Below are 17448 nucleotides of genomic sequence, written 5' to 3'. Positions count from 1 at the left end.
ACCCTATCGACCATAATCAGAGACACGTATAAAGTCGGGGGACGAGCCTGCTTTTTAAAATGCTTTTGTATAAAATAATACCCTCCTACCTACGTACGTTTCTTTTCCAATTCCACGCCCACAAGCAGGAAATAGAGTGCAATCACTTATCAGTGAGGTGATTAAAAGCAAGGAAAACCACACACACACACACAAAAAAAATGATAACAAGAAACAAAAAAGTTACAATTGTAGAACTCTTTCCGTAATTCTTCTCTTTTTGTGATGGAAAAGGAATCGGAAGTTTATGCACGTGTGGTTTTAAGTGAGCCACGAGATGCATGCTGACACAGTTCCGCGTAAGTTCTTTCCTCCTGGCTACTGGCTGCTAGCATGCTTCAATAATTCTGTTTCTTTCTTTTTCAGGTAATTAATCAAATTAACTGCGTTTTTTTTTTAATCTGATAAGTATATCATTTGGGTACATGTATATATACGTAAGTATCTCTAAATGCAAAGCTATAGAAATTTGGGTATATTATATTAAGTTGTGTTCAATTTTCACTAATACAAAAAATAAAAAGTATTTTTTTTCTTTTTAGAAGTATTCTAATCGGTTCATCATTTCGTATTAGTCTGATTCAGATATTTTAAATTCCTACTAAAGATGATACTAACCTCACCTACTTAGTTTTCTGATATCAACTGAGTACAATCATTTGGTACAAAAATATCTCTAAATGCATACAAATGTATTCATGATATAATAGTCCATATCTTACAAACTATGAAGACATTGCCTAATTTAAATATAGCTATAGGATTTAATTTTCCATATTTATAGACATGTTTCAAATGAAAAAAATAATTGAAAAATTCAATAATAAAAAGGGGAAGTAGGGAATTGTGTTGTGTGTAACAAATTAAGCAATCGTAAGACTACCAAAAAAAACAAAAACAATTGGAAGCTTTGTAAATTGTTAAGGATCTCATAGCTGGATATTGGCCACAGTGGAGGACCGTTTTCTATATTTTTATTATACGTTGAGCCAATTCGTACTCTGTCAACAAATACTCTGTTGGAGTTATCTGTAGCGAGTACCCTCTCGAAATGCTAGGCTGGGGCGCTTCATAGTGTGGACCTGTGGTACCTCACCTTTGTACGCCCGCAAAAATAGCCACTCTCTCTTTGGTCCTCTAAATAACTCGACGGGTCCCTACCTCACATATTGTTAAGATATATAGTCTTATATTGATTGTACGAGAAATTAATATGACTATTTTAATACTTTCAAGGTTTTTTACATGGTATTAGAGCCTCGCTGTCTCCCGCTTTAAAAAGTGGAATTAAAATAAATAAATAAAAAGCACAAAAAGGTAAATAAAAAATGGGCCTGTACAATTTCCACGCTTCTAGCCTAAAGGGCTCTTGCGTGAGGGGGCATGTTAAGATATATAGTCCCATATTGATTAGATGAAAAACTAGTATGGCCTTTATAAGGCCTTGGGCACTCCCACCCTTTGAGCTAGCTTTTGAGATGGTGTATCTCAAAGTCATTTACACACATGTCATATATGCTTATGTATATGCATATATACATATAATGATTTATTGAGTTGTGTTCTAGCCGACCCAATCCACCAATTCAGTTAGACAGGCCCAATATTAAGGATTTAAGCCATCTCAGTCCTAGACAAGTCTATAGTATTAGTGTCACTGTTATCCTCTACAAGATAGACCGTTGTCATCTCAACGTTAGATATCAAAGTATCGTATGTTGAAAGATTTCCCTATCTCTTTTGCCTCCACAGGCACCCAATATATCACATTGGGATCATTCCCCTCACTTTTTCCCTATACAGCAACGGCTGTCAGCATGGCAATAACCGCAAAACCCCTGTCTCAGCAAGGCGAGGTTGGTATTGGCACTTTCTTATAATAGTTGACTTGGCTGACTCTCTCACTAAATTAGAACCTATAAATAGCTCCTTCCTTATCACATGAAAGGGCATCATCTAATGAGTCGTTATGTTGCCAACTTGAAGAATCATTGTAGCCATTAAACACTATCCACCTTTTGTATACAGTGCTTCTGGGAATGCCTCTCATAATCTTGATTTTCACCATTGCTGTGTTAGGTATCCCTATAATAATCACTGTACCCCCATCAGGGTTACATATTGAGCTCTCTAACTCCAAAAACCTAACGGTTAAAGTTGAAAATGACACTGATTGTGGATGAAAGAAAAAGAATATAATTATGCTGGATGAAGCTTTAACTCCCTTCTCCAATATCTCCCTACTCACAAATTTATTGCCTGATTACACATATGTGTACATCGAATGAAAAACATAATCAATGTAACAAATAAATAATCACAAATATTAAATTTAAACAATTTGTAAAACACACGATAAAATCTTGGTTAAAACTAAAAAATGTACAAACTCTCAAACAATCAAGTCGTTTCCGATATATATATATATAGAGGTAGGATCTTTTGATATTGATGTCAAATTTAAAATTTGACACCTCATTTAATAGTCGGTGTCAAATATATATATATATATATATATATATATTCAGAAAAAAGATATATATTTTTTTTTGATAACAAGAAAAAAGATATTTAAATATAAGGAAAAGTTGAAAGGATAAGAAATGGGTAGGCGCAAAAAGATTAGGTAGAAAATCCAAATGAAAGATTGAGATGATGATGGTGGCTCCCTTTCGGACTAGAAACACAAGAAATAGCATGCCAGAATACACTGTGCCCAGCCTTTATGGGGTTATGGGTCCCATATCCGCTCCTCCATGCGCGACCGTTGCGACGTTGTTCTTTCCGTTCTCACACGTGGAACGGTACCATGCACATTATAAAAGAAAATATGTTTCTGGAATATTAAAACATAATAGCATTCCTTTTCATTTTTCAATTGTTTATTCATGGAAATTTATTTATTTATTTTGAAAAAAACTTGCAAAAAGAATCTGCCTCGCTGGTTTAAAAATAAAATGTTAAAATGAAAATCCATTTACGAACGAGCTTTATAAAGACAAGAGAGAACAAAAATTAATAAAACTTATTTTTTTTGTGAATACAACAGAATTTTTTTTTTCAGAAAAATTATAAATATTAAATTCAATCATATTTAAATTTAAAATAAATTAATTAATAATAAAACAAAAAAATTAAATTAAGTAACTTTTCTCCGCAGCACCAATTGAATTCAATGCGGAAATTGTGCTACGCTAAAGCAAAAGCTAGCGAGTAAAAGAATGCTGTGAGCAGATATGGAATATTCGGAACTTTGCTTGAGTTCTATTTGCTGAAAACGTGTCCTTTGAAGGCGCAGAAACAAAAAGACACTGTGCAATTTTTTTAAGTGTTATGATATGATCCCTTAGCTTTGGACGTGATCATCCCTTTTTTGGGGATCTGTTTCTCTCTTCTGCTTTCCCTAAATTTTCTTGAAAAAAAATTATTTTACGGGAAATTTAAAAATTTAGATAAAATCATAAGTAGTAAAATAATTGTTTGCTCAAGAGCCTTGAGTTAAAGCAACACCAAATCTCTTTGAAAATTATTTGCTTTCAGGATTCAAATTATTTAAAGCCATTTGCCTTAACTTTTGTTAACCACCCAAAAGTTAGCTTAAAGAGTGGGAGTGCCCAAGGACTTATGAAGAGAGACTATATATCTCAACACAATCAATGTGAGACTATATATCTCAACACGCCCCCTCACGCGCAAGAGCCCTTTGGGCGAGAAGCGTGGAATTGCACAGGCCTAATATTTGGTTTACCTTTTTGTGCTTTTTATTTTAATTCCACTTGAAAGTGGGAGGCGGTGAGGATCGAACTTGTGACCTTGTAGTCACTCAAGCTCTGATACCATGTTAAAAACCTTGAGATACACCACCCCAAAAGCTAGCTCAAAGGGTGGGAGTGCCCAAGGCCTTATAAAGGCCACGTTAGTTGCCCACACAATCAATGTGAGACTATATATCTCAACAACTTTATCTAATATTCTCCATTTTTGTATTGTAACTAAAATAAAATAAATAATACCTGTTTATTTAAAACATTAATTAAAGAAAGAGTATCAGTACTGTTTGGATTGGAGTTGCTTCTGGGATACGTTTTGGTAGTTAAAGAAAGGACAAACATAGCAGGAAATAAACAATTTGTTTAGCAAGTTGATTGACTCACTTATTAAACTTTTCGTTGATGATAATTACATAATGGATTTAAATCTTTGAGTTTTTGGTTTTTTTTTTTTTTTTAAACTATCTCCCGCCCAAATAAAGTTAAAATAGTTTTGTCTTGTTACGAAACGTCACCGTCTTCTGTTACAATCAACTCTGCATCGATCCCTGAGCTGAAGAATTGACCAACGTCACGAGTCCACTCTACTTATCCGATATTTCTGCCTCCATTTGCTCGGTCAAGTTTTTTTATTTTTTATTTTTTTAAACTTGGCTCTTTTATTTTATTATCCTCAATACCCTTTTCATTTATTTATTCTGCCTTTGTAACAATATCATTGCATGTCAATTCACCATGACTCATAAAAGTAAAACAATAAAACCTGGGCTTAATAAGTGTATGTAAAAATGCACAAGGATCCCCTATTGTCCGTAATGAAATAATAATTTAATGTATGATCAGCTACTATTTTCTTCTTTTATTAATTGTTGTCTCAATTCATATTACATACCCACTTTGATCTAATAAGAAAAAAAAATTTGTACTAAAAAAGGAAAATGAAAACTTCTTGAAGTTCCAATATAATTATTTAAAGTTTTAATTTTAAAATACTTGTTTTAGTTTTAATTTTAATTAAACTACACTTACAAAGATATTAATTTTCTGAACTTCATCTTTACTTTTTGATATATCTACTAAATAAATGAGAAAGGATTAATAAAATGAAAAAAATAATATAATTAAATAAACGTATACTTCTATTTTCATGTAAACTTTTAAACAAAATTTATTTTTAAATAAGGAGATTGTATTGATAAATAATAAAATTAATAAATCAATTTATTACAGAGAATCACAAATAGACAATTTGTGTTACTAGTAGTGAGAATGAGAAAAATGTTTGTACTTTTAAATGACATAACTTATATTCTTTTATTCTCACAAAGAGATGGAACTCATACTTTTATATTTTTTTGTCTACTCTCTTTTTCTTTTTCTATCTCTTTTTCTTACTTAAAATGACACAAGTTTACTTCCTTTAAAATAATACACGCTTTTCCCAAGTGAGAATATATATCCATTATTGCCGGGTCATAAGCTGAAAATTAAATGATTAGTTGGTAACATTAATCAGTGACTGCTTATTTTTTAGGATTCTTGTACTTTTTTTTAAGGGTATTTCTACCCAATTTTATTTTTTGATAGCGTTAAATAAATGGAAATACAGATAATGGAGAGAAATGTAAAGCAATAATTGTCCTGGAATGATATGAAATGAAATCTATCCTATTTAATTTTATCCGGTACCTTTATTTTTCTTCTCTCAATTTGAAAGTATTGAGATAGAAAGAAATGAATTTATTATTCACTATTATTTTTATATCAATCTTAATAATTTTTTTGAGATGAATGGATTTTTTTGAATATCTCTGCAAATTTTGATTTTTTAATTTGATTATGAGACTAATTTTGAGTGCAGGATGGATTTGACATTAAGATTTTATGCCCTTTCAAAATGGTATTGGTGGGGATCAAACTGAAATGCTTTCACCGTCTACTTGCTCTCATACAATAATTGAGTTATTACCATTTAGTATTATTCACTAATCTCCTAGCCAATATATTAACTTTCAAATAATTAAATGAAAATTTCACTCAATTTCATCGTAAAATTAAGAAAAAAATAACTCTTATGTTACATGTGATAAATTTCTCTCCTACACACCATTCGATAACTGTATTACCTTTTTTTTTCAAGTGGTAGAGTCCACAAATTTGTCTCTATGACATGAGATAACTTATCTCCTTTAACATGAGATTAATAAAACCCTAAAATTAAATATCTAAACGACGATAAGACACTTTTTTTTTTCTATTTCGTCTAATTTTTTTTTTTCAATTCCATTAATCTAAACATAACTTTAATTTCAAATAACCCACTTGAGCGGTGAATTTATCCTTTCGTGACCGAAATAAAAAGAAAAAGAAAAAACTACGAAGAATTTATCCTTTCAATGGTCTTCTCTCTCTCTCAATCTGTGTGGAAAGACCTTCTGGATGATTGGCATAATTTAAGGGAGCAGAAACTTCGGCGTTTAGCGTTAACCAAACTCGTGAATGTGCGAGAAACTTCCCCTTAAACTCTTCTTTATTTTTATTTTTTTTTCTTTCTTTTGAATAATCATCAGCTCATTCAATAAGCCTTCGAATGAATATTCAAAAACCTATAATAAAGTTGAAATGAGGGCGCTAGCTGCGCATGGACAAGTCAAAAAATAAAAACCAATTGTTTGGTTCGCTTTTCTGTGTATATGTATTCAAATTCTACTTACGCACATACCTCAATAACCATAAATAGGATAATATATATTTGTTCGCAAATGGTGACTCCTGCGTGGGAGTCAAATATAATAAGACAAAGATCCGAACATTTTATACTAACACACTTCATGTCCGTAACAATCTCCTTTTGTTTTTTTATTATATATTTAGAATCGAATCATGATGCCCACCACCACCAATATCCTTCGTTGTCTTCTTTCCGCCTGGCTAGTAAAATCTTAGTATAAACAAAATTCTAGCATGAAGAATCGAAGATCATACCCCGGCCCGGTATACCAACTCTTCAGTTAATTATAACAATCTGCCTAACTCAATCAAGATATCTGCTGAAAAAGAAAGTACTTTTTTTTAAAAAAAAAAATTGGGATAAAATAATATGCCTATTTTTTCATACTTATTTCTCTTTAATATCACTATATCACAATTTCAAGATTATTTGTTTTTCATATGAAAATTAGTTGAAATTATAATCTAATGAAATTAATATATATAATAAGGCAAAATAATTTGTATTGTGACTATATTTAAGGATGGGTGCAGTCAGTGGTGGATCCATAATTTTTTTTTTATGTCCGCACATTTAATGGTGAAGGTTCGGGGGCAGCACCTCTGAAATTTTTTTTTTGTAAAGAAAGTTTAAATCAATGCTTAAACCCGCTCATAATCTAGTTGCTTACATAACAAGCTGCAGGCAATAGTTTGACAAGTGGACACATTTTAGTCCTTTTGAGCAACTAATGTGGGTCTTTTTTGAATATGTGAGGGATCATAATTTTAACTAAATTGATCCACTTTGAATTTCTTAGGAACCTCAACTCTAATTTTTTATAAGCGACTAAAGTGGGGACCATATTTTTTGTTAATGATTTAAAAGGATATTTACTACTAATATAAATATTGAACCAAGAGACAAATAAGAAACTGCAACAAAGAAAAAGAAAAAGAAAAACTAAAATCATAATGTTTATGTCCGCACTTGCAGACATTTGCCCCCACTCGGTCCGCCTCTGATTGAAGATGATGCATGGTGTAATATCAATAAGGATTGAAACCAGTGTTATCAATTATCAAACTCGGCTCGAACAGGTTGATTTGACCCGAAACTCGAAGAATCGCTGATTTAATCAGTTCAAGCCAAGCAATTGATTGATTATTATTAGACCCGATAAAATTTGATTTGAACCAATTGGGTTTTATCAAAACCAGTGATCCAGTCGAGTCACAAAGATATTTGCAGGTCATGCATTTTTAGATAAAAAATAAAAAAAATTTGTTCTCAAAATTTTAAAAAATCATAACTCTTCCCAAGTGAGAAACCCTTACTCGTAATTGTCAGTTCCACTACTTGCTCCAACACTTCTCTTCTCCAATTGTTGATTATCATTTTCTCTTTATTACACAAGACCATTAACTCTGAGCTCAAGTTTTTCTATCTTGTCACCTTAGGGATCATTTCCAACCATAATAATACCTTTATAATCTCATTTCCAACAAATCACTTCCTTCGCACTATTTACAAGCATCACTTTAATGCCCAAAAACTCCAAATTTCATTTTAAAAATAAAGTCCTTAATAAAATACTTTTTTGGTGTGTCTTATCTTGAATCATAGAAAATTCAAGTATGGGTTTTTAGTAAAATACTTTTAAAATATTCATTCTAAAAAATCTAAATTCCCAGGTGTAGATTTGTCTAGTCAAGATGATCATACTAGACATTATCTGCATAATATTAATGTGTCTTGAATCGAAACTGATTTACAACTTCCCAAGTTTTCCACAATTTGTAAAATTTGATTCGTAAGTTACATAATAAATTTAGCAACCTTCTTATGGAAATTGATGTGAAATGAAATTGTTGTGGATTTTAAATTGGGTTTTTAAGTATAAAATATAGATTTGTATATATTTATTTAGTTCGACCATTGATCCACCGATTAAATTAGTGGCTCAAAATTCTGGCCGGATCAATGCATTGGATTGATTAGGTGATAATTGATATACTTGATTTTATTTGACTGTCTAGACTTATTATTGAGCATTAATCATAATGCTTTTGTGTGAGTCCCGCCTGAAATGTAAAATGTCGTTGGACTTGGAAATGTTCCATATCCATGGCTTTTAGCGACAGATTAGACAATACTAACACCCATCAAGAGAGAGAGAGAGATCATGTGATCTTATCACCCTCTAAATTTGTTAAGCCTACATTTTAGTTTCATTTACTTAATCAAGCACAAGTCCTCTCTCTCTCTTTGATAATATAAATAACAATATATATGATATAACAGAGTGTAGTGAGTCTAGTGACAATACAAATATTTAAATTTTCCGTTTTGGAAGAAGCAATCCAAATCTTTATACTAGATTATTTGATTTTGATCAAAATTCACAACTACATGTTAAGAACCTTGATATACATCACTCCAAAAGCTAGCTCAAGAGGTGGGAGTGCCCAAGGCCTTATATAGGGCATTAAATGCTTTTGTGTGAGTCCCGCCTGAAATGTGAAATGCCGTTGGACTTGGAAATGTTCCATATCCATGGCTTTTAGCAACAGATTAGACAATACTAACACCCATCAAGATAGAGAGAGATCATGTGATCTTATCACCCTCTAAACTTGTTAAGCCTACATTTTAGTTTCATTTACTTAATCAAGCACAAGTCCTCTCTCTCTCTTTGATAATATAAATAACAATATATATGATATAACAGAGTGTAGTAAGTCTAGTGACAATACAAATATTTAAATTTTCCGTTTTGGAAGAAGCAATCCAAATCTTTATACTAGATTATTTGATTTTAATCAAAATTCACAACTACAGGTTATATTATGTTAAGAACCTTGATATACATCACTCCAAAAGCTAGCTCAAGAGGTGGGAGTGCCCAAGGTCTTATATAGGCCATATTAGTTGCTCATCCAATCAATGTGGGACTATATATCTCAACACGCCCCCTCACGCAAGAGCCCTTTAGGCTAGAAGCGTGGAAATTGCACAGACCCATTTTTGGTTTACCTTCTTGTGCTTTTTTTATTTTTAATTCCACTTTTTAGAGCGGGGGACGGTGAGGCTCTGATACAAGAACCTTAGGATACACCACCCCAAAAGTTAGCTCAAGAGGTGGGAGTGCCCAAGGCCTTATAAAGGTCATATTAGTTGCCCATCCAATCAACGTGAGACTATATATCTCAACAAATAGCTCACAGCTGCTGGATGACTACTTTAAGTTTTGCTCCAACTCCTTTTCTTAATTCTGCCGTTGAACGGCACACAGTTATCCTTTTGTGTGTGTGTGGAATGTTGGATAAAGAATTACAATTTTGGAGGCGCAACAAAGGGAAGCAACCATAACTGCATACCCCGAAAAGAAACACGACATGTTTTGCACACTTTCAATTTTCAAAAGCTTGGACCATAGACTAGTTTAGCTACAGTCATGCAGGGGAGGGGGTATATTATAATGGCTTGGCCCATTTGTCTTAAAACATGTCCATAAGTTCCAACAATGTGATTTCCTTACGCAAGCACATAGGAAGAAGGGATAAAAACTATAAAAAGAGATAGGAGAAAGCCCAACCTGAGTCATGGTCGCAGTTTCAGTTTGGCATGGATTGAATTGTATAACCCTTCACTATGTCACCTGATCCTGAATAAGTTAAGTTTATGTTTAATTTGGATTCTTTTATACTAAAAAGATATTTTCACCAAAATATTTATTTTTAACATTTTGATTATAAATTTTTCTGAAAGTAAAACAAGCTACGAATCCAGCAGAGAAAAATCTTGAACAAGACGAGGCCTTGTTCTTTTTTATAGACAATCTTTTAGGTCACAGATACGGGAGCGGATGTGAGGTTTAGGTTTGACCATAATATATCGACTTTTATTTTTCCTAAGCTAACATTTGACATGCATCAACATTAATTCTAGTTATTTATTTGATTATTATTGATTTGATTTTCATTTTGTCTTTGCACTGTACAGGGTGTAAGCAGAAACATTGCTTATGAAGAAACTACATAAATTAAGAGCTTAAGTTGACAAAGAACATGCATGCACATCATTTGCGGTGCCAGTGTCAAAAAGATGGACAGTTCTTTTTTGGGCCATTGGGATTTAGGCATATGGGTAATCAAAGTAAACATATTATATGGGCCTAGCAAGTAAACATATTGCGGTGCCAGTGTCACAAACCTAATCTTTATTTATTTTTTTATATTAAATCACAAACTCAGAACTCAGAGGTTTCTGGGTTTAGCCGCTCTTATAATACTATTTTTGTAAATTTAAATTGTGTTTGTGAGAAATAAAATATGTCAAATGAGATGTCATCGCGTAGATCTCGAAAAGTTATGTGGAATCAAAATTTTTTTTACCTGATTTGGATACCCGAGTCAAAAGTTATAGCCTTCAGAAATTTTACGATTAAATTGTTAATTTTTTTTTTGTAAAAAATGTGACATGTGTCAACACCTCATGAGTGAGGCCTAAATTGGGCATTTGATTGCCTCTTTGGTGAAGCCTAAATTAGGCGTGATTGGTGACGCCCAAATTAGACGTGATATTGTGCAATAAATATATAATTATTTTCAAAACTGTAATACATGAGTAATTAATTTATTAAAAAATGTTAAATTAATTTTTTTGCCCGTTATTAACTGATCCGCAAATGTTAGTAGCATTGCCATTAAGTTTGTTCAAATGCATAATTGGTTATTGTGAATGGAATACTGAAAGTTTTAAAAATTATACAGGAATTCATTAATTTCTTTTATTTATGGAAAAAGTGTTTGTAATTTTAAATGACATAAAGTTATGTATGTCATTTTAAGAGAGAGAAAGACACAAAATAATTTTTTTATTTAAAATTTAAATTAAAAAAAATACTCACCTTTTCTCTCCCATTATTTCCATTTTTTTGTGTCTACCTCTCCTCTAAAATGACATAACTTATGTCATTTAAAATGACAAACACCAAACCCTTTATTTATTGTAATAAATATTGTTTTAAGATGAGCTCTCCTTTTAGTTAGAAACTTCAAATCACAAATTGATAAATAAGAAATAAAGTTGAACCAAATGGGTAAAAAAGCAGAGATTCTCTATAATTGCAAAATAAGATTAAGAAATCATCTTCAAAAGTTAATTGACAAGGACTACACTGGCCAGGCCGCGACATAAAAGTTGTTCTTCTGCTTGAAGAATCTAATGAACTAGTGGCGATTAACAGAGATGCATCAGAAAAACAGTTTTTGTTGCCAAAGAGATCAACTTGATTTTCTAATTTACGAGATGAGACAATTGCACCCACATAAAAGGAACATAAATTGCGTCATCATGCTTGCAACAAACGTACGTTTTATTAATGAACAAGAGAACCGTGAAAAAATAAAACCTAGAAGCAAATGGCCACATCAGAAACTCCACCAGCCTCTTCGATCCATGGAAGATTGAGAGTCAGTTTTCCATCAGGCAGCCACTCAAAATGGACTTCAGAACCATTCAACTCTAACATCTTAGGAGATTCACTTGAATAAGCAAGGAAATTCCCAGCACCTTTAACCTTAAGCTTAGCACCAGTATCATCATATTCCAAATCTTGAATTGTGCCTCCACTGTTGAACATGCTTGTTAGACCAATTGGTGCAAATTTGATGCTGCCATTGAACTTAATGACCGGCACAAAGCTGTAGAGCTCGAAGTTGACAGATTCGAGGGTAAATTGTATTGGTTCAGACTTGGGGGTCATCAAATGAAGTTCATCAGCCTGATTGAGATACACAATGTACTCCTCTGCCTCACCCATATGGGTTGCTTCTTTCTTCTGGTCCCACTCAACCTCAGTTACATGCACTGCACCAGAAACTGACATCTTGGTGCATTCGGGGAAACCCCTGATCTCCTTTTCCTTTGGATCCCAACCTGCCCCTTGACAGTTGAAAGCACCAATAACTCCTCCATACTGTTGTTGAATGTACAAATTTATTGTTAGACAGCATGTAGTAGTAATCAATTGAAATGTATGTCAATGAGATATATACCTTATTGAAGTTCCAAATTTTGAGAGCAGTTTTTTGGTCAAAAAGAGGGTTCTTGAAAAGAACATCCCTTGTAGGAAGGGGAAAATGGATGCACTTGGGTACGGTACCATCAGGGAACACGAGCTTCTTAATCAGATCGAAGTCATGGGAGCCCACATAGTCACTCAAATAGATTGGACCACCACAAATAGCCCTAGAACCAGCATGAAATTTGGCACACACATGGTCAGATTGGAACATGTCCCAGTCGGGCTGAATCATCTGCCCCATCCACAAGCTGTTGTAGGAACAGTGAATCATGTGTACCCCTTGTAACCAGAACACTCCCATTGGGTCGCCATTGGGATCTTGGAACCAAAAGTCATCCCCTGTAACAAATTTCATTGGTTAAATACAGGCTTTTTTTTGCTTGCATATGTATGAGTAAAACAACGAAATTCATTTAGCAAATGGTATATCCCCTTTGTCTGTACACTGCTTAGTGCTTACCAACTCTTCCCATGGCAACTTGCTTCGTTCCGAGGAAGAAAAAGTCATTGCACTGCTGCATGCTAGCGATGATTCCCCTCCCATTAAAATTCTTAACAACGGAGTTTGTCAACCCTTCATAGTAAGCCTTGGCAAGCTCAACTCTGCCTCCATATTCATCACACACATATTCAAGAGTCTGCAGTTAGAAAAAGAGAGTGCACCAATGTTAATAAGTACTTATTGTTGAAACAGACACCAAAGCTAGAGTATGTAAAAAGGAAAAGAAAACTAACATGAATAACGTCGACTTTGACTCCGGTAACTCCAGATTCAGCAAGATGAGAGTGCATGGAATCATAGAATTCATTAGCCTTCTTAGGATGAACAAGCCCGATTGAACCTTCCACGACCTTTACAACACCTAGATCAGTCATTGTCCTATCAAGGCCTGGGGAGGGTTGGCAGGGAACTATTTTGGAATTCAGGTGGGTTGTTCCTGGCCTCACACCACCCCATGCACCACAAAGTGCATGCCATACATAAATGTCATCCAAACCTTTGAATTCAGTCCTCAAGTCCCTTGTGAAGGCCTTCATCCCATAATCCAATTCTTTACCGGAAGAACTTCCACATTCTCTTTTTGCAGCGTTGTATTGCTCTCCTCCAAATAGATCATTGATTTCTATTTTGATCTCGTGAATCTTGGACTCAATCTCGGTCACATCAGAACTCCCAGATTCAATGGCAGCGTCACGTTTTTTCTCCAAACCCTCAACCGTAATTCCCCGTGCTAATAATTCCTTGACATTCTTTGGGTCAAAAGAAGGAGCATCAGGACCCAAGAGGAGGCCAGCTTGGTAATTTTTGAACTTATCACCTTCGACGAGCCTGTGAAGCCTTGCATTCATTTGTTCACCACCCAACATAAGATTTTTAGCGTCTTCTGTGGGGTCATCAGCATCAAGACTAATGCTTTGCCACCCATCATCAATGATGACAAACCTCGGAGCCACCCCACCATCAGAAAAATCTTTTAATCCATTCCACACGCCAATAGGGTCTACAGTTAAATAAAATGAATCCCAGGTGCACCAGCCAAATTTATCAACCAGGTTTGGTTGCAATTTCTCTTCCAAGAGCCGGAAGGAATTAAGATGAACCCTGAGAGCACCGTAGGCCTCTTTCATCAAACTAAAGGGGTTGTCTGACATATGAATATAAGCAATCGCATCAAACTTTGATGCTTTGACACGAGTGGAACCACTCTCAGCACAAATCATGACATGGCCATCAGAGCCAGCTTGGAGAGCAGACCTAAAACTACCCTCAATAATAGGGATAACTATAACGTAGGATTTTATTTGAGGCATGTCAATAAGAACCCACTGGGTTTCCTTTTGTATATCCGAACCCGAGTCTCCCACCCACTGTGTTGACCACCATGTTTTGAATCTAAAAATACTAAGAAAATCTTTACCAGTGAAACTACCCAAAGAGTTAATCAATCTATCAGAAGAATCATTTTGGGAGAATCCAAGGAATCCACCTTTATGAGAAAGTGCAAGAGTCCTCTCAAGGATGGAAGGTGGGGCATCAGAAGATTCAGAACATGATTGACACACATTGGAAAAAGGATTGAAAGAGACATTTTGAGGGACTTCAGAAAACAATGATACGCCTTGGACGGTAAGTTTTCCATCGGATAAATCAAAAACATTTTCCGAAGATTCGAAGGTGGAATTCATTGGATCATCAACAGGAGCCACGGAAAATGGGGAAAAAAAACAGAGAACAGTTGAAAGGAACAGAAAATAGAGGAGGAGAAAGGCTGAAACGATAGAAACCTTGTTTTGAGATGTGAAGAAAGCTTGCTCTCTAGAGGGATATATATATATATATATATATAGCAGTTGCATTAAGGGTTCGACGCTCAAATGTCATCAGGATTGTGAAATCATAGACTTTTTTTCGGATTATATTTATGACAGAACCGAATAAAATCGTACAATATTTCACTAAGTATTGAAGGTTTTCAAAGGAGAGATTTCAACAGATTAAATGGAAGATAATTGAAAGGTAAGCTGAAATGTTAGCAGTGAAGAACACGAGAGTGGTAATAGCAAGTTGATGAATGGCGAGGATCAGATGACAAAAATGAAACATTCATAAGCCATATTTATGGGAAAATATACATACACTAAAACTGCAAATGCTGAGTCAACAAAATTCAAATGAAAATAGAAAGAAAGATGATACCGGGTATCTGAGTGTCGTGGTCGACCATGGTCGTTTTCAATGCTTTTCAGAACCTTACCTTTCTTTTCTTTTTTCCTAATGTTCATTTTTTGATCTCTTTCCTTTTTTTTTTTATCTTCTCTTTTAATGGTAAAACCCAAATTCAACCACTTTAATTGAGACGAAATAAAATAAAATAAAGGAAAAAATATATGTAAAGATATAAATTTGTGTCATGAGAGAAAGAATTAGATCATATGGGAAAAAAAGTGGATAAAATATAATAAAAATGTAAATCTCATCTTTTTATTTGAGTGAAATGACATAATTTCTGTTATTTAAAAAGATAAATGTTTTTCTCATAAAATAATGATAACTGATGTAGTGTAATAAAAAGGAAATTACATCGAAAACGTGAAGATATCTCAGTTTTAAAGTTTTATTCCCTAGAATTTTGATCTTCATTCTTCCTCTATTGAGAATTTTGATTTCTTTTCCTTTTGTAATTCTTTTAGAAAAATTTTCAATGCTTTCTACTTTCTTGGGAAGGGTCAGGAACATTCAAAGAGGAAAATTCAAGTCTTTTGGTATGGTCCTGCTTCAGATAAGATAAAACAGCATTGCTGATATTCCTCACCAGTTCATCGTCATCCTCCACCTTTTGGTCCCAAACATAGATGGTCCTTCTTGGGCTTTTTGACCCTTATAACATTTTATTAATAATTAATTACCAAATTGACCCTCATTATAAACTATTTCAAAAATTTAACCTCCCCAACAAACATAACACCGATCTGCCCCTGTTTGACCGTTGACCACCAAGCTTACCCGGGTACACCCCTCCCTACCCGGGTATTTTTTGAAATTTTTTGTCTACCCGGGTAGGGAGGGGTGTACCCGGGTAGAGTTCTTCAATCTGGAAAAATGTTTGAATTATTTACCCGGGTAGGGAGGGGTGTACCCGGGTAAATCTCTGTCAAAAACCCCAAAATGAAATAAAACTCAAGAGACTAAAATGAAATCCCATTGAACTCAAGAGACTGCTACATAACAACTCCTATAGCACTTGTAAGTTTACTTACATTAACAGTTATCACCAGGAATTCTAACAGAACTCGGAAACTGACACCAGGCCTTGGATGCAAAATGAAGCAGGAGGAGGCAGAATAATGCATGGCCTCTGTCGAATAGGTTCAGAAATTCACACATCCAATGACAAGAAGCGATACCTGTTCAAAAACTGCAACAAACTAGATTCGGAAAAAATTGTATGAGGAACAAGTACAAGAGCAGTAAAGTTGAAAGAGGTACCCTTTTCTCAGAAGCATTCATTCAAAACCAAACTTGCAAAGAAATCAAAAAAAAGTTTAGAACTTTCAACCAACCCAAGATTTGAAAAAACCATAGCAAATGGTAGGTGACAATACCGTGGGAAGATGGGATAAAAAAATTAACATAAGATGAAGATAAGGAGGAGGAACCGATTTTGTAAATTTTATGTCTGTTGGCTGCTGCAGAGATCTAGGAGGGGTTTTGGGGTTTCTGGTGGAGATTTACCCGGGTACACCCCTATGTACCCGGGTAAATAATTCAACTATTTTTCCAGATTGAAGAACTCTACCCGGGTACACCCCTCCCTACCCGGATAGGCAAAAATTTCAAAAAATACCCGGGTAGGGAGGGGAGTACCCGGGTAGACTTGGTAGTCAACGGTCAAACAGGGGCAGATTGGTGTTATGTTTGTTGGGGAGGTTAAATTTTTGAAATAGTTTATAATGAAGGTCAATTTGATAATTAATTATTAATAAAAGGTTATAAAGGTAAAAAAGCCGTCCTTCTTGGGTTGAAATAAAACGAAACACTTCACGTAAGAATTCTGGTATATAAAACCTCCCAAATTTTGTTTTAGCATTATCGCTTAAAATGATTTTGTCATGTAAAACATTGAAAAAATAAAAAATAAATTCCCCGTATTGACCTTTACGATAGAAGAAAACATTTTTCAATGTAAAATTATTATATGTATAAAAATAAAAAAAAAATTGTGTATCATCTTAATTGACACATTATCTCATTTTATAGACATAAAAAAGTATGAGTTCTAATGGGAAAAAAAATAAAAATAAAAAAAACGAATCTCACCTCTTTATATATATGAAAT

At 34.0% G+C, this 17448-nt stretch overlaps 1 protein-coding gene across 1 annotated transcript; it reads right to left on the bottom strand.

Moving 5' to 3' along the window:
• Positions 1-11935: 11935 nt before the first annotated feature.
• Positions 11936-15336, bottom strand: LOC133309464 (stachyose synthase-like). Its single transcript, XM_061510246.1, has 5 exons — positions 15309-15336; positions 13346-14880; positions 13071-13248; positions 12582-12949; positions 11936-12502 (listed from the first exon to the last, which is right to left on the bottom strand). The coding sequence occupies exons 1-5, from the start codon at positions 15334-15336 to the stop codon at positions 11936-11938; spliced, it is 2676 nt and encodes an 891-aa protein (XP_061366230.1).
• Positions 15337-17448: the final 2112 nt, after the last annotated feature.

This window comes from Gastrolobium bilobum, unplaced genomic scaffold (genome assembly GCF_033153095.1).
Source record: "Gastrolobium bilobum isolate Gb01-03AN ecotype WA unplaced genomic scaffold, APGP_CSIRO_Gbil_v1 utg2122, whole genome shotgun sequence".
NCBI classification, from domain to species: Eukaryota; Viridiplantae; Streptophyta; class Magnoliopsida; order Fabales; family Fabaceae; genus Gastrolobium; species Gastrolobium bilobum.
The sequence above is the reverse complement of the archived record's forward strand: the minus strand, read 5'-3'. Positions and strand labels throughout refer to the sequence as shown.

What these genes read in the sequence shown, in the direction of transcription:
- LOC133309464 (XM_061510246.1), bottom strand. Translation starts at nt 15,336, where the DNA reads ATGGTCGACCACGACACTCAGATACCCG. An exon ending in TCAAAGTCGACGTTATTCAT is followed by an intron (nt 13,249 to 13,345) that starts GTTAGTTTTCTT and finishes TTCTAACTGCAG; the next exon opens with ACTCTTGAATATGTGTGTGA. An exon ending in AGTTGCCATGGGAAGAGTTG is followed by an intron (nt 12,950 to 13,070) that starts GTAAGCACTAAG and finishes AATTTGTTACAG; the next exon opens with GGGATGACTTTTGGTTCCAA.